The sequence below is a fragment of the Aplysia californica genome, unplaced genomic scaffold, assembly GCF_000002075.1.
Source record: "Aplysia californica isolate F4 #8 unplaced genomic scaffold, AplCal3.0 scaffold00027, whole genome shotgun sequence".
Classification (NCBI taxonomy): domain Eukaryota; kingdom Metazoa; phylum Mollusca; class Gastropoda; order Aplysiida; family Aplysiidae; genus Aplysia; species Aplysia californica.
In genome coordinates this window covers 2019487-2043278 of record NW_004797297.1, presented here as the reverse complement: position 1 = coordinate 2043278, position 23792 = coordinate 2019487, and the positions used below count along the sequence as shown (strand labels likewise).

At 37.8% G+C, this 23792-nt stretch overlaps 1 protein-coding gene across 1 annotated transcript; it reads right to left on the bottom strand.

Annotated features, from left to right (window-relative positions):
• Positions 1-610: 610 nt before the first annotated feature.
• LOC101859145 (protein FAM92A) lies at positions 611-19610 on the bottom strand. The gene is made up of 10 exons (XM_005091265.1): positions 19553-19610; positions 14189-14304; positions 12382-12506; positions 11902-11970; positions 10961-11062; positions 8642-8647; positions 7197-7301; positions 6479-6592; positions 5896-6096; positions 611-5064 (listed from the first exon to the last, which is right to left on the bottom strand). Exons 1-10 carry the CDS (start codon positions 19582-19584, stop codon positions 4957-4959), a joined length of 978 nt encoding a protein of 325 aa, XP_005091322.1. The 5' UTR covers positions 19585-19610; the 3' UTR covers positions 611-4956.
• Between the last annotated feature and the right edge of the window lie 4182 nt (positions 19611-23792).

Genomic DNA, 23792 nt, shown 5'->3' with positions numbered 1-23792 from the left:
GGGGGCTGCTGTAGCATTTTTAATGGAAAGGGGGAGAGGGGGATGATGAAAGTGAAGGCAGCAGTGTGTCTGTGTGTGGTTGTATAAAAGAAAGGACAGACAAACAGACAGACAGACAAACAGACACCATTTTTAAGATTAGCTGCAAGTGCATACATACGTGTATTGACTTTTCTTCCCTTTATAAAACACATGCAAGACTAGACAGGGTTAACTGTGGGAGTTGTGAACCTAGCAGGGTATCGAATTTTTAAAATTAATTATGGCTTTCTGGACACATGGGAAACTTGACAGTTTTCAGCCTAACATGGGACCAAAAAATCTTTTACATGTTTCTAGTGATTTTTGTTTTGTCAATTTATTTCAAGCCCCTTTCAACCAAGAGTGGTGCCAAAATAAGGCGTTGTCACCTGCGCTCCATCGTCCGTCTGCGATAAGACATGCTACTACATTTTCTACTACAAAGCTTTGAAAAGAAAGACAATCAGGGTCAGAAGTCCGACTCCTAAATGATCGAAATTGTTGTGATGGAGGCATAAAAAACCACCTACTTCAATAAAGTTCTATACTTCATCACCTTCCATTAAAAAAATAAACAAAAGACAGCACAGAGATAACAACATGTTTATTTACATTTTAAAAGACACAATGGTAAATGTACAAGTTCAGACAAACAATATAACAGTAGTGTAAGACTGTTAAGTACTTCTTAGATTTAACCAACTACAAGTGTTTATGTAACTAACTGGCCATATGGCTGCGACCAATGTCATCCTGTAGTACAAAGAAAGAAAAAGAAATACAATAACCAAACAGACTACTGCTGGTATAAGTTTACAATACTGAACTAAAACATCAACACTTAAGATGAATGACAAAAATGGGGTATATAAATCAAAAACATTAACAAAAGTATTCGATTATGTGGCACTAGAACAAAACAGGTAATGTTATACTTCTAGACTTTTTTTTGTCTGCTAGGTTCACTAAAACAAAGTTCAGTAGCCTAGCTAATTTTAAAAAACAAGATATGTAACAAAATTTTCATCAATTTGTTCAATCAAACATAAAGTCTAAGACTTCAAAACTGATCAGTTTTAAGAATGTTTTTATTCCTACAGCAAACACTGCTTCAGTGCCAAAAAAAACCCAAACATTTTTAAATGACTGTTCAATGTAAGCCTGTTCTAATCGCAACCTATAAATATAACAAATTACTTGTAAACCATACAAACACACACCCAGTACATACCTGAGGATATACAGTTATGAAAATAATTCAAGATTTAAATAAAAGCACCTTTTGTCATTTTATCATCACAGAGAATATCATTGCCAATTTCTATACCTACAACAAAATCTTCGAAAGTGATGTCATGGCACTGCATTTTCAGCTTACATTTTCACGTACAGTCGAACCTGCTTTAACGAAAACCTATACATGTAAGACGGAAACCTGTAATAATGGATTCTCCCAGCTCCATCCTTGATAAATTCCTCTATAATTACCTCTATAAAACAGAAACTAGTCTTACACGGAAACAGAAAGAAATTCCCTCCCTTCGGAAGATTTTTTAAACATGTCTGAGACAATGTTCACTCAGCCCTGATTTGGAACAAAACTATCAAGTTTGGTTTGGTTGGCTCTAACTTGACCTTTAGGCCATGCCACCTGGCCAGGACATGGAGTTGAAGTGCAATTTGGGGGCAGATGTTACCCCCTCCAAGTGAGCCTTTAGCTGTGCAGACGGTCAGAGTGGTGAGGGTATGAAATCTTACCAGTGGAAAGTGCTCGAGTGGCGCTCGAGCACAGAACCTTTTATGGGTAGCCAGAGGCCAGAGGTGTGGAATTAGCTTGACCAAAGAGTTTCTCAAATCATTGTTACATGCACGGGAGGGGTGGCATTGATTGACTGTTCTTATTGCATCGATGGGCGGGCCTAAGGGTGGAAGCAAAGGAGATGTTAAAACGTTTCTATTTTTAATAGAAGGTCAGTGGTCCTAAGAAAGGCAAGCAGTTGTGGTAATGGATAAGTAAGACTGATGAATGCCATTATCAGAGAGGATAGCATTTGAGAGGTGTGAAGTTTTGACCACTGCTCGCCTACCAAACAAGCGACCCTTAATCCCATCAGCTGGGCCTCTGAACCCCCCTCCATGTCCCCCAAAATTCTTCTGTCTAAAACAAAACTTTTTTCGGGCTCCCCTGCCATTCCGTCTTACACAGGTTCGACTGTATATGCCATTCTAAGAACACATGATCTTTCTCTACAAAAAAAACGTCAAGAGTCTTTTCTTTTACTTCTTCTTCATCTTCATTTTTTTTTTAAAAAGTCACTGTGCACTGAATATCTTCCTTACCATTAACACTTCTAATATAAATTTTTTACGTTCTCATGCACACTCCTGAACTCACATATTTAACAATGCAAAATGAAAAGAAAAACAAATAAATTATTCTATTCCTGATTTGTTAAAAATAACAAACTAATAGACAACAAACATGACATTCTATAAGAATAAAATCCGGTCACACTTTATTTTGGACAGTTCTTTTATAAAGCATATGTTTGCAAACGCAACAATGACTAGCTGGTCTGCAAACAATACAAGTCAATACCAGTTCTCAACAGAACACAAAGATGTTTGAAAATTATCTTCTAAACTGGAGTTATTGGGTAGCTAATGAAATCTGACCACCAATTTAAGTTAAATGATGCAGTCTACACTATATTCATGAGAAGCCAATGAAGTGATCATCTATTCAATACAATTATTTGTCTCAAGGCAAGTGATGTGCAAAATTCGTAGCGCAAGTTTTGTGAACGCAAACAAAGAGCAAAGTGGGAGCAGTGCCTTGTTTGCAGCAAGGAAATATCATCAGTACACTCTTAGCTCAGAACAGCACGTAATCAATAACTCAAAAAGAAAAAATGCACGCTGAAATTTTATACACATTTTTCTCAGTGGTTACTTACTCTAAATTTAGATTTTATTTCACAACTATGTTTCTTGAAAATTTAAAACGCTCAAAAAACTTTGGAGAGTCCCTGCTACACTGCTACAAAATGGTAGCAAATAGTGAAAATGTCCGCAGAGGGCGATTTATGACCAATGTTAGTGGGTCCCTCACTTACACTTAGATAAGCATAGTGTCAATACATATGCACATCAACCTTAAAAACCCCACTGTCTTCTATACTTCAATTCATATATAGAAGGTCAAACTGTTACAAGAACAAGTAGCTGCCGAGTCTCTGAGCATTTTCTTCCCTTCAGCTGACCAGCAAACAGGGGCTGGATTTACACTTTTCGACAAAGACCAACAATTCATGCCCCAATCCTCAGAGAGCAGGGGCCATTATCACAAAGAGCTTTTACCATTAGCTCAAAACAATAAGAGTGAAGATTTTGAGCTGCAACAACACCAAAAGTCCTGTCGGTACACCTGCTTCAGCATCCTATCTGAATCATCAGACCAGATATATGCGAGGCATAAATCTAACATGGCTTGGTTGGAGAAGTTCTAAAACAAAACAACTCTGATATAGCAGGTGTACATTTTGCACATCTCATTTTATCAGTGGTCAAAAGTAGAGCTTCTTTAAACATACGACATAAAAGGATAGTATGTCTGCGCACAAAAAACCCACATGATCAATTAAGTTAAACCAATTATTAGTTACCTAGTTGCATGTACAAAGATTGCTGAGAAGCATGTAGGCCTGCCTATGAACCCATTAATCAGAAAAATTATTATTACTTCTAAGTCATCGATTTTAAATGCATTGCCACATTTTATGTGTCAGAACACAACGTTTTAAGTTACTGTTGTATGTTATACTGTATTGTAAAGCGCTCAGACCCTGAGTACTTTAATCGGGTTGAGCGCTATATAAATGTCATTTATTATTATTATGTCAAGTAATCACAAATCCAAAACTCAATCTGAATCTCCATGAGGAGCCACACTTAGCATGTCTCGATTGTTCTTATAAAATATCAATGAATTCTAGGGTCTTCTGTGTAATGCATTAAAAAATTGGGTCAGAGCATTATAAACAGCCAGAAAACCATAAAAATCACTCTTCAAAGGTCTAAATTTAAATACCTTATCCTTTCTGTCTTTTAATAAAGATTCCAACTCAAATTTAAACTTTAGACCTGAAAATGTTATAAAGAGAAAATGATTCCCTGAAATAGTTTTAATAAAGGATTCAAATGTGAGCAAATAAATACTCATAAACAATAAAAATGTAGCACTCCATAATAATCTTAAAAGAGTCCCATTTTACAATTCAGTTAGTGATACATATCATTAATAGGATCCAGTCAAGAATTTAAAAAAAGACAAAAACTGAAAAATGGACCAAATGTAACTCACTGCTCTCAACACCACACAATGCCATTTATGATCCATGTAATGTCGTAACATTGGCAGACATTTTTACCATAACATGAGGTAAATGTTTCTCTTTTCATTCTCAAACAACAATACCATCCCCGCTGTTTGCCGGATTTCCAATACAAGCAAATGAAAAAAAAAATGTGACTGTGTCTTTGTGTGCTGCCACCACATATGTCCTGCAGACAAAATGGAATTTTTAAATGCATTATAATGGATGTATTTCTTCAGCCACAGACTTTATATTAGCACTACCTCTCAGGTATCACAATAGAGTTATTACTTTGATACAACCATCAAAAATTCTTTTTTCAGAAAGAAATAGATGACTGGTCCCTCACTACATCACATGCACAACAGTGTTCAATAAGAATAGCTTAAGTCTGTTTCAGATCTATCCTCTCGATAGAAAATTTCAGTAACAAATTTTGGACGGTGTTTTTTCAGATAAAAAAGAGTAAGTTAAGTGTTGCCAGAAACTGGAAATTCATAGAATTCGCTTGGTTTGAAAACACCAACACTTTAAAACAAACTATTCTCCACTGAAGACATTATCTTCTCTTTGATGCTGCTGGTTCTGTCTCGGTCTCGTCATAATCATCATCAGAGTCGTCCTCATCATCATCATCATCATCATCTTCACTGTCACTTTGTAAGTTCTGTAACACAGAGATAAAAATAGTGATAGATTACAGTATTGATAATTACAACAATCTTCCCACTTAAGACACAAAGAGTCAGTTAGGAATAGTTGTTTAGGGAGAACTAACTTGCCAGAATATCAAATTTGCACTGATTTCACAAAAGGATAAACAGGTAAGGTTACTGTAAATGGAGCCATCAAGGCAGAAAGTTTAAATATAAAAGGTTCACTCTTTTCCAAAAAAAGTAAAAAGAAAGAGTGGAAGAGTATTCAAAATTTTCTCACAACAAACAACCTCCCCCCCCCCCCCCCCCCCTCTCTCCCCCGATATTATGGCAAAAAGTAAACACTTGTCACAAAGAAATATTTCCTCTAATGAGTTCCTGCAGTCCACCGAGTCCTATCATGACTGTGTGCTGATCCAACCTGCTGATCCAACCATTCATAGAAAAACCTAAGAGATAGATTTTACAGCTGGTAACACTTGATACTCTCTGAACACTGAAACATTTCACTTATTAGAGTGGGCTATGTATTTCAGTGCAACTAGGCGTGTTACATCGATAAATGTAATTCAATGTTCAAAAACAGCCATAAGCTCTGCATGTGATAAGATAAGAGAATGCTGCAAAGGTCAGCCCTATTTCACATGGGAACAGACACTACTTTTTGGTTTAGCCTTTATGAAAAAGCTTCAATTTTTTAAGCTACGCTTGAATTTGTGTGTTTATTGGTGATTTCTCAAATTCATCATGATGACTCAAATGCCACAGTGTGTGCTAACTGTAGCCACCAGTGAGTAAATATCCTCATCTACAAGGGATGTGTTAAAAAAGATCTAACTTACAATAGGTGGAGGGGCAGGAATCTTTTTCCGGGTGTCTGTAGGAGTGGGTGGTTTGGCAGGAGGCGGCTTTCTGGGTGTTGTATTCCCCCTTGGGGTCGTGTTGCCGGAGGAATTCTGCCGAGATTCTAGCGACGCTTGAGAAGCTGAGCGAGCCATATCTGACCGAATGGAGCCGTTGGGTCGAAGCTGATGCCGAAACTCCTGCAAATGTACAACATAGGGTGAAACGTTTTTTCAGCTCCTCTAAATTTTAATGCCAATCAAAATCAGATCTATATTTCTCCTTTCAGGACAAGTACGTAACCACCAATGCAACTGTTGATGGAAAGAAGACACAGTGATTCAACAAAATAATATTCCAGAAAACTTTGAAAGAAAAGTCATGTTATTGGGAAGTCTGAGTGTGGGGGCTTAGCATTCTCTTGCTAATATAAAATTTCTTACAGGAGTTCAAATTTTGAACATCCTCCCTGAAATTAAGGAGGGAAAGGTGCATTCTCAGGGGCCTTGTACAAAAGGGGTAACTACAGACTAACTTCTCATGACAATAACGTTACTGAGGCCTAAAACAGCAAGTACTCACTTCTAGGTCAGCGTCAGGGTCGATTCTTTCAATGGTCTGGAAGCACTGAGTGTAAAGCTCCAGGGCCTTAGCGTGGAAGTGCATCTCAACAGTGACAAAGTCTTGCATGATTTTCTGAAACATGGGGTCACAAATTCACAGTGGTAAAACTATAAAAGCAATATTAATTGAGCAAATATGCCCCATTCATTATCACTGACATCATAAACAAGAAAAGGCACTTCAGGGCCTTGTTCACACATACACAATTTTTGTCTTGCTGGTGGAGACAGTACTATGACTTGTTCATAGAAGTAGTTTTACACCGAAATGAGGATGCTGAAGTTATTTCACACTGTAATATTTAGTTCTTCTTTTTTCCAATAAAAATCATTACAAAATAGCTAGGTTAAGTCAACACACACATATTACGACAGGGCTCAGAAATGTAAAAGGGTATATGGCTATGAAAAGATTAAGAAGTTAATATAAAAAGCAAGTTTTTTCCTCCTTTGTGAGTCTTGATAAAAGCTTATATTTGTCAATTGGATATCCAGCGAAAATTAAAAGTTGACCAACGAATGACTTATCCCTTTGAGCTCTTTAATTTGTCAACAACCTACACCCCACTTGAATGTAATCTTTGCACCATAATCAGCCAGTCTAATACATCTTTTTAAATAACAATGCTATAAGAGTTCTGAACCTGCAAAAGCAACAATAGAGTCAACATTTTCACCTTCATATCCTTCAGTTTCTTCGCTTCAAATGTGTCTATTTGCTGCTCTAAGGCCTTTCCACTCCGAGAAGCATCAATGCTGGCTTTCTGAAGTTCATTTTCCAACTGGAAACAAATGACACATGAACTGATTACAGCAGAGAGATAATATAGCTCATAGACAAATACTCATTACCAATATACTTTAGCTGTAGCGTTATTGCTACTCTTCTAAACAGAATAAGAAAACTGAGGAGATACTGATATATTACACATTTACAAAGAATTCTGAATAATGAAGTGAGAATGAGAATAAAGATTTTCACAGACTGAATGAAAACCGTCATAGTTTTTAAAATAGAAAATTGAAGATAATCAAGCAATACGAACTACAATGAAAATGAGAGAAGATTTTTATCCCTTAGAAACAAATTTTACAATATACTTCTATTCACAAGACTTGAAAACACTGTATCAGACCGGTTCGCGTTTGCTACTTTGACAATGGAACCGAACAATACATCACAGTACAATAAAAATACATCATCCGACAGGTAGAAAAAAGTGCTCATATAACCTTAAAACAAACAAATGTGTCACAAACCTTAAAACAGTGATTTGTAAGAGAGAATATGAAGATTATATTGAAGACTTAGAGCATCCAAATATCAAGGTTATATAAGAGTTTCACTCACTAACAATGATATGAACAAAGGCTGCATACTTTACAGCTACAGCAACAATACAGATTATGTTTTGCAAAGATAACTACCCAAGAATATAAAATACCTCATTCTAATCTAATTGCAAATTTATTGGGAGTCATGTTTCTAAAAAAAAATATTTTTAACTATGTGGTATCTACTGCCGTATATCACCAGGCCAACCAGCCTCGAGAGCCGACAACACCAAGCACTCACGCTATAAAGGAAGAGGAAGGCCACACAAAAGGTGGATCGAGGGTGTCAAGGAAACCTTGAGACTTGAGAAAACATAATAACCCAACTGAAAGAGCTGCGGAGCTGGCCTACCAAAGAAAACTGCATCTCCCCTCGACGCTTAATAGCAACAGAGGATGAAAAAGTAAAAAAGTAAGTAGGTAGGTATCTACTGTACCTGAGCACGACTTCAAACAATGGATACCACTACCAAATACATGTACTTAACAACGCAGGGATCAATTTCAAATTCTAACTCTTTTTTAAAGGACAATAATATTTACACTTTCTTTCTTTTTCAGAAACAGGAAAAATGTTTGCCCTGATAAAGAAAAAAAAAAAGAAAAAAGACAACCAGTCTCAACAAAACTCACCTCTGCGCACACAGAAAAAAATTTTGGTAGAGATCCCTGATAACATACTTTACTTACAATACAACGCATGTCTATGTGCACACAACATGAGGGTATATTCTTCTAGTGGACACAGACACACAGTCAGACCACACAAGCTGCTACCAAAAGTTACCTGTGCCTGGGAGTAGGTCAAGGAAGGAGAACACACCAAAGCTTGGCCAACTTCTTCCCATAGAGCAGTGGTAAAGCATTACTCGAGATACACTTACTTTAAACCTTTATTTGCAATAGTACTTTGAATGAAAATTATTCAAATTTTAAAACATTGCCAAAATTAATGTGGAGAGGTTCACCTACACAAAACTCACCAAAGAAAAAATGAGTGAATTCATCCAACCTCTGAGGTAAAAAAATATCTACAAAGAATACAAAACTTACCATAGACAAAATTTTTTCAACCATGGAACAATTTAAACATAATTATAGTCTTTAGACACTTGATTATATATGTAAGCATGGCACCAAGTACCATACAAATCCTAGTTCTCAGAAGGAAGCTGCACATTCCTTGTTAAACAACAGTAATGTCTTTCCAAATGTGTGGAATCGTGGTGAAACCAAGCATATGACAAAATAATGAAATCGAGGAACCTGATATTTTCCAACCCTCAACCCATTTTGAAATTTGCATACAAAGCTTTGATTTGGGCTCAACACCCTTTATGTCTGATTAAAAACGCATTTAACCCCTCTCCCCTTTGTTCCCTCCTCTGGGCTCCTGTCTCTTTTTGCAGTCTTTCTAGTATTACTCCTTGGCTCCTTCTTACTGATGTCTTTCAGCCACACCCCTGATCTTACGGTAGGTAAGATTTAACACCTAGCCTTCTGGGAAACGTTGAAAAATTTTGGAAGTCCCATACGCAAATTTCACATGTTAAAGAAAGATCCTTAGGTGGTTCAAAACTGATAAGAGTATGCTTTGGCTGCCACCCAGGCAAAGTTCAAAATTACTTCCTACCAAACTGAAAATGCTTAATGTGCTCAGCGTACTCATATAACCTCATGCAGTTGGGAGCGTTATAAAACACTTACCAAACTCCCAACACACACCACCACCCCACCCCCAAAATGCATTCATGGGTAAATATTACTGAAAAACATTGATCAAAGGCACAAAAAAAGTAAATTTGCAGTTTCCAAGGACAGTACAGCTTTGGAAGTTACCAAACTTTGGCGTCCATTTTCTTACTCACCTTACCACTGACATCAGGCGACCCCCAAAAGTTGATCTTTCCAACAACAAAACCCCTTTATAATACCACTCCACAAAACAAATTATACTGGCGAGCAAAAGAAAGTGGGCAGTTCTCAAATCCGTGCTGTGTGAGTAGTATCGTGAAATTTGACTTGATGATTGACATGCTGAGCTTGAGTCACTTTCTGCACGGACGATGGCTAAACCGCCAGTGGAATAGAGTGTTATTTTCTGACGAGTCCAGATTTCTTCTTTTGGATCGACACGATGGAAGGCAGAAAGTCTACCGGAGACGTCATGAACGTTATTTACCTCAGTGTGTCAGTGCTGTTGCTGACAAACGTAGCATTATGGTATGGGGGGGGCCATAACTAGTACTGATAAGTCTGATCTAGTAATTATCGACGGTAATCTGACTGCCCAGAGATACACCAATGACGTTCTCCATCCACAACTGCTGCCGTTTCTGGCTTGCCACGGGAACAATCTCGCATTCCAGCAGGACAATGCACAAGCACACAGTGCCTTTGTTACCCAGAGATTCTTACAACAAAGTAACATACATGTTATCAGCGTGGCCAGCATTATCCCCAGATTTAAACGTGATTGAGCACCTCTGGGACAAGTTTGACAAGGAAATTCGCAGCCTTCGGCCACCCCCAACGACAATCCCACAACTGCAACAATCATTCATTGATGCATGGAATAATATTTCCCGGCAATTTATACAGCAATTTGTGCAATCAATGAGACGGAGATGTACAGCAGTCATCAATGCTGGTGGGAGTTACACCCTTATTGATTCTGGGATTTTTGACATTTGAATAAGTGATGTTAATTCCTATTAACAGGTATGTTTTTTCTCGTATTTCTTGGGGGTTTTTGTCTGCACTAATTGAAAAACGGCAAATCTTTCAAAATTCATTAACAAGATGGCATTACTACGGTAAAGAAAGGAAATAATGCACAAAACGTAGGGTGCCCACTTTCTTTTGCTCGTCAATATAGTATACAACATATCCATGTATGTAGTTTCTTTTTCTCAGAATATAAACTTATAAACATGTGCTCTATACATGACAGTGCCTTTAACAATCCTAATCTGTAATGTACACAAATATAATATAAATGCGCAGACATGCAGACCGTTGATTATGACTACAAGTATACTGGTAAAACTATTCACTCATGCAACATAAAAACAATAAAACCAATACTACAATGTGAGAAGGATACAATTTTTTGTCTGTCCCCAGGAGTTTTAGCCTTCGTCACTTCCAACTTCTTCTTTTGTGTTTGCTCACGATCCCTGGCAGCAAAAGCCGCTTTCAGGTCATTCTGAAATCATACATTGATAAACTGTTACTAAACACGAGAGGTAATAGGTCAAAATGAGTGTAACTGATATCTGTTGAAAAATTTTTTTTTGCATCTTCTCTATGCCAATATTACCAGACTACACTGACCAGAATGAGGACAAACTAGAGCATAGTAACTAAGAGAAACTATGATTATACCAACGAAATATTATTTTTCATTATCTCATTTCAGATTTCACAAAGCTTATAACAAAACTTTCAGAACAAAAATAATTTCTGTCAAAACCACTAATATCATTCAAAACTATGTTATCCATAATCAAATGTTGAGTTTTAATGCGCAGATAATCTCAGCCCACTTTACATGAACATTTGTGTGTCTTTAATTGACATTCATTTTCCACAAAACATTTGGCTAATTAATTAAAACAGAAAAGTGGAGGGGAAAAATCGTTCATTATGTGTAAAGTTGTTCCCACATCCGATCCGGACATTGGGAATTGCCTTGTTAGTGAGACAACTTCCTTGGCCTTCGGCATATTGTTGTAGGGTGACCAGTTCCTTTCCACATCGCCTCTACTTCCCCAATTCGAAGTTCATTAAGTGTACTGTACATAAATCTAACAAAACCCAATTACTAAGTTAATCTGTTCCTTCTTTTTTCTCTGTCTTTAACTCATGGTTATTACAAATAAATGCATTTTATGAGGAATCTTGTAAAAGTACATTTTGTACTTAACAAATTTGAACTACACAGAGTTGAAGAACTTGAATACACACAAATGTATATTTGCATGGCTAGAGATATTGCATTTTCAGATCTTATTAAAGAAATATTCATTAGGAAATATTAAATACCTTTGTTTGTTTGCACAGGAGGCCATAATTCATGAGAGGGGTGATAATCTTGCCTTCAAGTCTCTTCACCTGATCCAGAAAAATAGGCAGTAAAAGGATCAAAAACTTCTAAAGGCAAAGCATTCAAAACTGACTGTTCTAACTAAAAAAACAGATGTAGATTAAGACATACAAAGAAATACAACTTCAGATCATTTCATTTTACAATTGAAACCAGTAATTTAGATTTTCCTGCAACTATATTATCAGTAAAATGCCGTTTAAGTTTTGAACATTCCAGATGTGATTCAAAACATTTCAGTGTGACCAGCACCCACAGAAACAGAGTTGTCAGATATAGCCCTAAAATGACACATCAGCATTAGTTCTTTAAAATTATTTTTTTAAATGGGTTGAAATCTTCAACAGCATCCCTTTTTTTTGCAAGAATAAATGTGACAAGAAACCTCAAGCGCTTCTATGGATTTGAACTGCACTCACTTCAGCCTCTCGGTAGTCTTGCACAGCAGACATGCTTTCTGCAAACTTCGTCATTCCATTGCTCAGAGAAGGATTCCACTTTTCAAACTCAGAGTATTCCATCAATTGTTTTGCCATCATATCTCCTGAGGAAGAGACAAAGAAGTTCAAATAGTAATAAGGACATTCCAGACAGTCCTGTTTGTTTTGTTTTGATAAGTGTTTTACGGCGCTCGCAACTACATATATAAGGTCATATGAGAGCGCGGGACACATTAAACACTTTTAATTTGGAAGGAATTAATTTTGAATTTTGCTCGGGTGGTGGCCGAAGTCTACTCTTATCGATTATGGACCACCAAGGAATCTTTAATGTGCACAACTTGCACACATGGCCTCCAGGATTTTTCGCCCTCATCCAAGAAGGCTAGACGTTAGATCTTACCAACTCAAAGAACAGGGGTGTGGCAGAAAGACAGCAATAAGAAGGAGTCAAGGATTATCAGTAGAAATGCAGTATAAAGAGTCAGGAGCCCAGAGGAGGGAGCAAAAGTGGGCGGGGGTGGAGATGGGGGCATAAAGCGGAGATGAAAGTAGACAACAGAACATGATTAGAGAGCAGGAAAGGAGAAGAAAGGAGAAAATTTTAGACACGAATAATTTTCATGGCTGTCAGGTTTCAAAACCGGGACCTATTGAATGAGAAACGATTACCATAACCTTTAGACCATAAGAGAGCCCCCCCCCGACAGTCTTTTCATACCCAAGGAAATACAAAAAAATCCTAATTTGATCACTTCACACAAATAGAAAATCATCACATTTCTACCAGTAAGCTTCCATCTCAGATGCTTAGCATAAAAACATGACCATTGTTTCTTTAACATTAAAGACAAACAAGTTGTATAAAATTTGAAATTTCGATCTTCAAGATTTGTTTCACCATTACATTAATAAGAATGTCTTTAACTGGCATTTCAAAAACATTTTACGGGTTGTGGTGTCGGTGGCTTAGTGGTTAGGCTCTCGGACTCGCAACCGTTAGATCGTGGGTTCGAATCCCATCAGGGGGCCCACGCTGTGTCCTTGGGAAAGGCACTTTGCACAAATTTTCCTCACTTCACCCAGGTGGAAATAGGTACCCGGCTATAGACAGTGTAGACAGTGAACGATCTTGTCAATTTGATAGTGTTTGAGTGTGTGAAATCCGCAACTTGCACTGTACGCTTCCGGGGAAGCCGAGTATGTTTCTGAGTGTTCTCAGAGGGTCTGCTGGGGTAATAATAATTGTAAAGCGCATAGAGCATGCTCTTGAGCATGGATATGCGCTATGTAAATGCAATTATTATTAATTATTTTTATCATCAAATGAAGGACAACAATATTTTAGATACTACACTCCAAGCTATAGTCAATGAAAAAATTACTTGGCAAAAGTTACAAAAAAAAAAGGGTCAAATCTTTCATTCTTATACTCACTTCCCAAGGATACACTTATCAGAAATATTCACATTAACTTTAACATATAAAGTCAACACAAGAGAGTCGTAAGTTCCATCATAAAAAATGTTGACTGGTAATACTAGATTTCCTCTTGTCCCAGCATCAAAGTATTAATATGAATCTGTTTTCCATGCTCAAAAGGATTCACCTTCTCTCCCTTTCTGACTAGATCAGGCTACAAGCAAAATCAAAATGCTTCTTATACAGAAAGCCAGAAAGAGTCTAATAATGCATCTCAGTTCGAGTTTTCTTTTATGAACAAAGTAAAAGGAGATGCAATGAGACAATGGATGAAGTGCTGATGATGCAATGGTATTATTCCTACCTTTGTCACGTAACCGGGCTGTTTTCCTAGTATATGACGATGATATATCACATAATTGGCCTAGATGTTGTTCTATAGCAGTAATCCGGTCTTGGATCACCTTCTGCTGGCTTTCACTGGGACAAAAAAAAAGAAAAACCATTAATGACATGTTAAAGAAACAATCTGCTACAAAACTGAAAATTCCCTTCAATCAACCAGAGTAGAAAAATTGCATTGAAATTGAATAGTTGCAACTTCTTGTATGTCATGTGAGTGTGCGTCAGAACTTGATGATGTGACAGACTGACATAAGAGAGAACTTTAAAATATTATTCAAGAAAACAGATTTCATGTGGAAAGCTCTAGCGATTTTCTCATTACTTGACTAGTCATTGCAAGCAATTGCTGTGGTATAATACAAGGCTTTTATTCTTAACTCTTAACTTGCATCTGTGCCAAGATGCGAGTCTTATCCATAACTTCTTACAGCTGACGTTCCAGCAGGCCGCCGAGGTCACTCAGCGTATACTGTTGGTGTACAGGGAGCAACCTTGGAAATGTGTGTATTTGCCGCGAATACTGTGGCGGTGTGTTAATCGATGATGAAAATAACACTCTATCTTTCATAGTTTTCTATTTATTAAGTTGTTACAAACACATGAATAATCCCCTCTCAAAAGCTGATAAGTCATTACGAGTAGTTACAGCCATTCGAATAACCTTTTAGACGCTTTCGTTGTTGAGAATGATCTGGGGCTCGAAAGGAAATTATATAGGTCAATTCCCTAACATTTTCCTCTCAAATTTTCTTTTTACTTGCATAATGGTATTCAAAACTATCAAATAAACTTTATATTGAGTAATATCATTTTATATACAAATCAATTAAAAGATTTAGAATAGAAAAATGGAAGTCTTGTCTCCTGGCTATACTTTTGAGCTCCTCATGTCTAAGAGGGTTAATTTTTTCTAATTTCATTTGACGAACATTTAAAGCTACCAACTTGATTTGCTTTGAATGAGACGTACGCCTCAGTCACAAACCAATGCAGGCGGTTCTAGAAGTAGGCCACAAATGCACACAAACTCTGAAAGCAGACTGAGGCACACACACTTGAGCTGTGGGAATACGGGACCTGGTCATCACATGGATGATGCTTGGGGCGTGTGTGATGAGCCAGGGCCGGACTGATACAGGACCAGACGGAAGTTGAGGTGCCGAAATACGCTTATCCGGGAACATAAACCCGGCACCCGTGGGACAAGGGTTAAGATAAAATACAACTCAACTCCTCAGCTTAACCATATTTTTACCCCGACCTGTATCCTTGATAAAAATTCCATGAGCTACCAGTCTACTACCTCCATTTGATTTATCACGGAAAGAGAGAGCAAGAAAGTTCTTTCAAAATAGCAGGATAAGGAAAAGAATCCAAATAACTCAAAATCAAGAATTATCACACTAGAGCCTCCTAGAGTCTAGATTTTATAATCCAAGGACAGTCCTGAGAAGTAATTTTAATCTAAAGATTTCCACAACTGCCCATTCCTTTTTTGGTAAGCTCTACTCTAGCTACATTTAAATAGCAATGACCACGAAAAACGTTTTTTTGTCAGAAAGTGTTTGCAAATAGGTGCATTTTGTATATGTATCTTATAGAGCATGGAACTTTTTGAATTTTTGAAATCCATCAATAAACAAAAAAGTTACGAATTTTTTAATCAATTAATTTTTGGTACACTTTTATATAATGGGAAAAAAACAAAATATGGGACGTTCTTTCGTGAGTTTTGAGACAATATTCGTCATAACTCGCTCATTTCTCGAAGTATTTAAATTAAACTTGGCAACCCAGTACATTTTCTAGTGCAGAATCTAGTCCTGCTTTCACATTTTTCATAGCTATCCTACTTTTTGAGTTATGAAGACGTTTATAGGTAAAAATGTGGTGGTTTTCGATGCGTTTTGAGACAATATTTGTCATAGCTCGCCTATTTTTTGGAGTATGTAAATGAAACTTGGCAGTCTAGTACATTTTTAAATGCAGAATCTAGTCATGCTGTCAGATTTTTTATATCTATCATACTTTTTGAGTTGTAAAGACATTAACAGGTAAAAAAGTGGCTTTCCTTACAGATTTACAAAGATTATCAGTCATATCTTCTCCCAAAGTCATGATATTTGAATGGAACTTGGCAGCATAAGAGGTTCCTTCTTGCCAAGCAATGCTCTGGATCAATTTGTCATAAAATGTAAGTAGAGAACTGGATTTATTAGTCTAATAAATCCAGTTCTCCACTAGTAAAAGAATGCATAATTTGTAATAGAAAATAAGATCGTCTCTGTGTATATCCATTGTTGGACAGTGCCCTATTTTGTGGTAGATTAAGATGCGTTTAGATAATATAGTTTACATGTCATGGGAATACAGTCGAACCTGTCTCAGACGGAATCGCAAGGGAGCGGGGAAAAAATTCCGTCTTAGACATTTTCCGTCTTAGACAGGGGAATTTAGGGGGGGGGGGGTCAAAGGCCCAGCCGGTGGGATCAAGGACCGCTTGTCCGATTGGCAAGCAGTGGTCAAAACTTCACACCTCTCAGCTGCTATCCTGTCCGATAATGACATGCGTCAGTCTACGTATCCAATTACCACCAATGCTTGCCTTTCATAGGACCACTGTTTGACCTATTAAAACAGAAAGGTTAGAACATCTTATTTACTTCCACCCTTAGCCCCACCCACCAATGCCACCCCTCAGTGCCATCGTTGTAACAACAACGATTCAAGGAACTCTTTTCTGGGCTGGTCGTACGATCACGGCCGCAGGCATTGGTCAATCTAATTTCACACCTCTGGCTTCTGGCTACCAAGGAAAGTTTCCGTAGTGGCTCACTACTCGAGCACTCTCACGGAAAGTTGTGAGATTTCACACCCACACTACACTGACCATCTGCATCGCTCAGGGCTCACATGATGGTGTAACATCTACCCCTAAATTGCCCCCCTACTCCTCTTCCTCGCCCAGCGGCATGGCCATGGCGTTAAGTTCAGAGCCGGCGGAACCAAACTTGTGAGTTTTGTTTCAAATCAGGGCTGAGTGGGCAAAGCATTTTCCGTCTTAGACAGGTGAAACCCTCGGAAGGGAGCAGATTTTTCTTTCCGTTTCCGCGTTGAACAGGATTCCGTTTTATACAGGTAATTAAAGAGGAATATATCAAGGGGGGAGCGGGGAGATTCCGTTAAGATAGGTTTCCGTTTTACACAGGTTTCCGTTACGGCATGTTCGACTGTATTTCGCATGTGTAGGCTACAACTCATACAATAAATGTAACATATATAACCCCCCCCCCCCCTTCTCTCTCTCTGTGTATCTCTCTCTCACGCATGCACGCACACACACACACACATGCACGCGCCCACACTCACGCACGCACGCGTGAACGATATCAATGTATAAACGGGACTATCTTCCCAGACTGGACTAAATAAGCACCGTACTCTTTTATAACAATCTTAATGCCTCACTTTTCCAAACAGAGCACACAGGACGAGTCCAAGTGTGAGCTTTCCCCAGAGGGGGGAATAGGCTTTCATAACGCAAACACAATGCCATACCACTTCTCAATATGTTTGCTTTTCTGTTTCTATTCTTCTGTCATGCAATCAAGCAAATAAAAATGACTACATCTATTGTATTGTGACTAAAATGCAACAAAAACGCAAGTTATCAAGGCCCCCGTTTAGTTTTCAAGTATCCTTCCCCCCCCCTTTCCGGTTCACATAAGCGGGACCTCGTTTGTAGCGCCCGAGGCAACCAATGGCTGATGACGTCACTCAGTGGAAAATTCCCAGCCGCCAGTCGTTCACCCAGCAAGCGCAAATGGCAATGTCGCTTTTTCCCTTAGTTACTCCCACATTTTTAAAGATTAAACCGCTAAACACAGAAGCATGAAATTTTAAGGGAATAAAGAAAAATGGTGTACAATGTATCAGTCAGTTTGACAAATCACAGCTCCGAAAAATCTTCAAAGCGCACCACATCAACCACTTTCGCAAACGTTTTCGACTGCTTCTTGGATGGGTACAAAGTTGTCAAACTGCATACTATGAGATTGACCTCTTTTCTGATTGGCTGCCAAGTTTCATTCATATCCATTCATAAGTCTAAGAAGCGACGTGAGAGCGAGTTGAAGACAACAACCTTTGCGTTAGTGCATCCCACGAAACACCCCCGCAGCCGGTAAGCATTGCTAATTTAAATCTTTGATTTGTTTGAGTGCAGAGTGACACATTGACACAATAATGATCATTTAATGCTGGGAAAAAGTAAGACAAACAGACACAACAATAGGTTTCAAGAAAGTAGTAAAGTAAGAAGAAAAAGTAACCTTTAAATTAGAGATCTAGAATCTAGATCTAGATCTAGATCTAGATCTAGATCTAGTAAAGGAGTGAGACTAAAACTAAAGAAAGTGGCATTTCTCACCCGCCCGGAAGTTCTCGCAAGATCAACTCCTCCCCTCTTCTCTCTCTCTCTGTCTCTTTCTGAATACTGTCTATCGGTGTGGACGATCAAATTGACCAAAACAAAGTTAAAATATGATGTTAAAACACAAAAGTAAATTAATTTGGTTGTCTACAAAGATGCTACTGCTATTTAACTTTTCGAATCGAGCCGAACTACGCGGGTCGCCATTTTGTTTTGCCCGGAAATTCTCGCGCTACTCCTCTCTCTCTTTCTCTCTCTCTCTCCACTGCCCACAGACAAAATTGTACTCTTTTAGTAGGCTACAGTTGTAATGGAACGTTTGTTCACGGCACAGAATTCTACAATTTTTACAGTTGTAATGGAACGTTTGTTCACGGCACAGAATTCTACAATTTTTCTGTTATCACAGTGTAGAATTCTGTGGTTTAGGGTGAACGCAAAATTTGGTGAATGCGCACCGGCTGAGAATAGCCACAAGACTCGCCTGCACTATAGAGGTGGCCAAAACTAAAGGACTTAGATCTAGATCTAGATCTAGATCTAGATTCTAAATGCTTACTCTCAGTCAATAGAAATGGATGATAGGTCAGTTGGTCAACAATCTAGCTCACAGTATCATAATAATATTTTATATCACAGTTGAATATGTAAGTTTGCGATCAGTGTCGTTCTCACAGAAATCACTTTTTTGGTCAATTCCTTGGCGTCTTCTCTTTGTCTTGTCTGATTGTCATGTTTCAACATGAACAATTCAACTGAAAGGAATTAAAATAGGAAATATAAATCTATGAAAACGCTTCGCTTCAGACTTCTAAGATTAAAATCTTATGATGAGGTCTATTGTCAGTTCTCAAATGAAACTTTGGGTAAATATCAATGCAATTTGACTACCTTCGGCGAATTTCTGCTCCCGAGCGACTCATCTTTGAAGCTGCTGCTGCTATTTGTTTGGCTTTGGGGGGTTTGATGGCCTTGTATATGCCAGTGCCAGCAGTTGTAAACTGTTTCCTTTTGGCTATATATTCAAAATCGTCGATCAAAACTTGCTATGTAAAGTCGTTGTACTTTGCTGATATAATAATAATAATAATAATATATAACATTTATTTAGCGCATTTCCAAAAAAAGTAGCTCAATGTACTTTACATTGGAATACCCATTTTTCAAAAACCTTTCTTACTACTTCCTTTCTTCTCTTGCAATATACATCAATGCACACACACACACACACACACACACACACACACACACACACACACACACACAGAGAGAGAGAGAGAGAGAGAGAGAGAGAGAGAGAGAGAGAGAGACTATTTTCATCCAGACATAGGAACATAACAACTATATAATGAAAAATAACGTTAAAAGCTTATGAAGGATAGGCCTGTAGGAACAGAAAATGTTTAAGATGTCTTTTGAAGCTATCTAGTGTTTATATTTGTGTTAGTTTCATGGGTAATCTGTTCCATATAAATGGACCAAGAGATGAGAAAGATCTCTCTCCTTATGATTTGTATGATTTTACAGTTGTCACAAGTAGGGTGTTATCGTTTGATGATCTTAGGTTTCTCCCTGGCTTATATATACTGATAAGTTCTTGTAGATAGAAAGGAGCAGTTTTATTTACACATTTGAAACACATGACGCAGATTTTAAATAGTATTCTTTCTTTTACTGGGAGCCAATGCAGTTCTTTTAATAATGGAGTGACATGGTCTCGTTTTTTAGATCTTGTTATCAGTCTAGCGGCATTGTTTTGAATTACTTGTAAATGATTCAAATATTTGTTGTTCAGACCTGCTAGGAATGAGTTACAATAGTCTAATCTAGACAGGATAAGAGATGTTACCAGTGTTTTTGTGTGTCTCTTCGTTTAAGTACTTTCGAACTAGGCATATATCCTTCTCAGCTGAAAATAAAGGGATTTGGACAGAGATCCTACAAACGAGCCCATTGATAAGTGGTGGTCAATATATACACCGAGATTCCCGACAACTTTTTACTAGATTTCATATGCCCATATAAATCAAAGTTGACACTTTCCAGATCTGTATTTAATCGTGGATTTTTTATAAGAATGATGTCTGTCTTTTCTTCGTTTAGTTTCAATTTGTTTACTGTCATCCACTTTTTAGTTTCATAAAAACATTGTTTAGTGATAGAAATCATGTTTGGTAGATCTTGAATGGTGCCATTAACATACATTTGGGAATCATCGGCATAAAAATGATAATTCGAAATCCATGATTTTGTAAAATGCTTGCTAAGGGATGTGTATAGTGTAAAGAGCACTGGTCCAAGAACGGACCCCTGTGGAACTCCATAATCGAGCCTGACCTGCTGTGAAAATCTATTTTTAATTTGCACTGACTGAACTCGTTCTAATAAATAGGACTTAAACCATGAAAGCACAGTACCCGATAAGCCAAATGAGCGCTCAAGTCTTGTGAGTAGAATAGCATGGTCAAATATATCAAAAGCTGCGGCCATAATATAAATCATAATGATATTGTTGTGTTCATGTTTGCAATTCATTGATATGATTTGATATCAAAATCATTTTTGTCTGATTATCAATTACCACAGATCTGTATTTGAATAGTTACTGTCTTAGATTTCTGTTGTGGTGGGGGTTTGTTTTTTTTAAATCATTCTTTTACAATTGCACAGTAGATCTAGGCTACAATAAAATGGTCGGGTTGTGGTCATTGTCAAGATTTAGACACGGAAGTGGAAGTAAAAGGAAAGCGGCAGGTTTAAGATGGGGTCCCCAGTTTGGGAAGTAAAATGACTTTTACGGCTCTAGATCTATAGAACTGTTATGAGGTTATATTGAATTACGTTAATTTGCATTTTAAAAGGAAATCAAAGCTTATTTAGTTCATTTGTCTCTGTGAATTATAATAGTATGTGTTTGGATTTGAGGTATTGACAAGGAAGTTATACAGTAATTGAGGCTGCTCAATGTGGGCCGCAACGCACGCCTGACAGAAGCCCTCTATCGCAGTGGAACCATGGTCAACCTTCGCGCGCTGCCTGACTCTCTCACTGAAATCTAGACAGGAAAGAGGATTTTAGTTTGAGGTCCTTGAGATTAGACAAGCCAGTAGACTTATTTTATGTTATAAAGCCCATTTATCTCATTATTATTACTGATTTATAAATGTAGGTGTCATATAGCGGCTCCATATTTTTTTAAACAATAGATACCTGCTTAACAACAGTGGCGAATACTTCTCTGTTAAAGAAAGACGATAAGGGGTGGAAAGAGTTTAAGTCTTAATAGTTTAATAGTTCTACCTGGTTTAATCTACCATAATAGTCTCCACCTAAGATCCCATCGTTTATATATGATCACGGTTCACTTAAGATTCTGTTGTTTAAAATTTCTCTTAAGAAACGAACCCCCCAAAAACAACAAATTTTACTACCCAAAAGTCACCCCTAAGATCCCACCCTGGAGTTTGAAGTTCCCGCATTTTCGATCATGTTTTACTGAACTAAAAACTTTCATAGATCATTCACACTCGAGATCATACATACGATCACATCCCCGCTCTAAATTTCTCTATGAGTGGTACAATAATCGTTTCAGGCACATGGGGCCTTATGATAAAAGTTGTAAACTTTTCGACACCTTTGATTCTCTGAACATCGAACTACAGCAAGGCGTGATTCGATAGGTAGGGTCAACAGGGCTGCGTCAGATGGGATATCACATCAAACTGAGATTTCACCAGTGCTTCTGTTTCCCTGATCATCTATCAGGTGTGCATTCGAATTTGCTAGACAGATTTTGCGTCTGTACTTTGGGACTGTCCGATCGCCTTTGTGTAATGTTGAGCCAGCCTTTCATTCTTCGGTTTTTAATTGGTGTGTTTACAACACAATGATGAGTTATGACCTGAATATGAGCGGTAATTTCGGTCTGAGATGAAGGCAAACAATAAATACATGTACTTGACAGGTAAAGGTGAGGAGCAATGAGTGAGATAATGCTTTTAAAATAATTATTATTATAGGCTAAGGAACCAGACGACACAAGCTAAGATATTGATTAGGACAGTAGTATTTTGTGCATCAATACAGTTTGTAAATTTATCCCATTTTAAAAGACAAAGGATACTGTTGTTATTATTTCTTTTCAATAATTAAAACCATTGGGGGATGGGGTGCACTCGTATAAAAAAAATAATTTAAAAAAATTACTGTGCTCAATAATTCATTACAAAGGCATCTTTGTTAGCAATCAGTTAAAGCTGCTTTTGACTCTCTTTTGCTCTATAATGTTCTTGTGTGAAGGCCTTTTTCCTATGCTTTCTAGACCTAAGGCAACGTATTATAAATACATGTAGTCCTTAACGTTCACCATAACACATGAAAGCTAGTAATGACGCTCCCCTTGAATCATTGTGTCAAATTCAATACTTTAGTGGTTACTTTGGAGAACTCAGCAGGATCTTATAGTAAGATTTACTCTCCTGTCATGTTACTCGGCAAGTCAACTGGGTTTTAAACATTTGTTTTGGGTTGTTGCTTTTTCTCAACCCTACCCCTTCCCCTAACCTCCAACCCACCGCCTTTCTTGATTTTTAAATTACTGATAATATACTGTGCTTCACGACTTGTCAACATGAGGATCAAAACATAAAGTTCATAATCATAGACAGTCCTTATCAGACAGCGCCCCCCCCCCCCTTTTTTTCTCGTTCTCTCTTACTCTTTCTCTCTCTCTTTCTCTCTCCCTCTCTCTCTCTCTCTCTCTCTCTCTCTCTCTCTCTCTCTCTCTCTCTCTCTCTCTCTCACACACACACACACACACTTTCTCTCTCTCTCTCTCTCTCTCTCTCTTATTTTTCCTCTCTCTCTCTCTTTTACTTCTACTTTTTCTCTCTTCATCTTACTTCCCCAGGCCCGCCCACCACCTTCACCCCTCTTTTTTTGCACGCATTCCATACCTTAGCCCACTGCCCAGCCCTACTATTATTTATAAAGAAAAGACTGCAGTTCGCGTTGGGTGACCATAGTTGGCCCCATTTTCATGAAAATGGGGCCAACTATGTTCCACTGGGCGTGCTGCGTGCGGTGCTGCGAAGAGGGAGAAGAGGGTCCATTTGTTCGTTGTAAGGTC

Coding starts and splice junctions, on each gene's coding strand:
- LOC101859145 (XM_005091265.1), bottom strand. CDS start 19,584: ATGAGTCGCTCGGGAGCAGAAATTCGCCGAAG. Junction 11,971..12,381: donor AAGACTACCGAGAGGCTGAA/GTGAGTGCAGTT, acceptor TTTCTGGATCAG/GTGAAGAGACTTGAAGGCAA. Junction 6,593..7,196: donor AGAAACTGAAGGATATGAAG/GTGAAAATGTTG, acceptor CCCATGTTTCAG/AAAATCATGCAAGACTTTGT.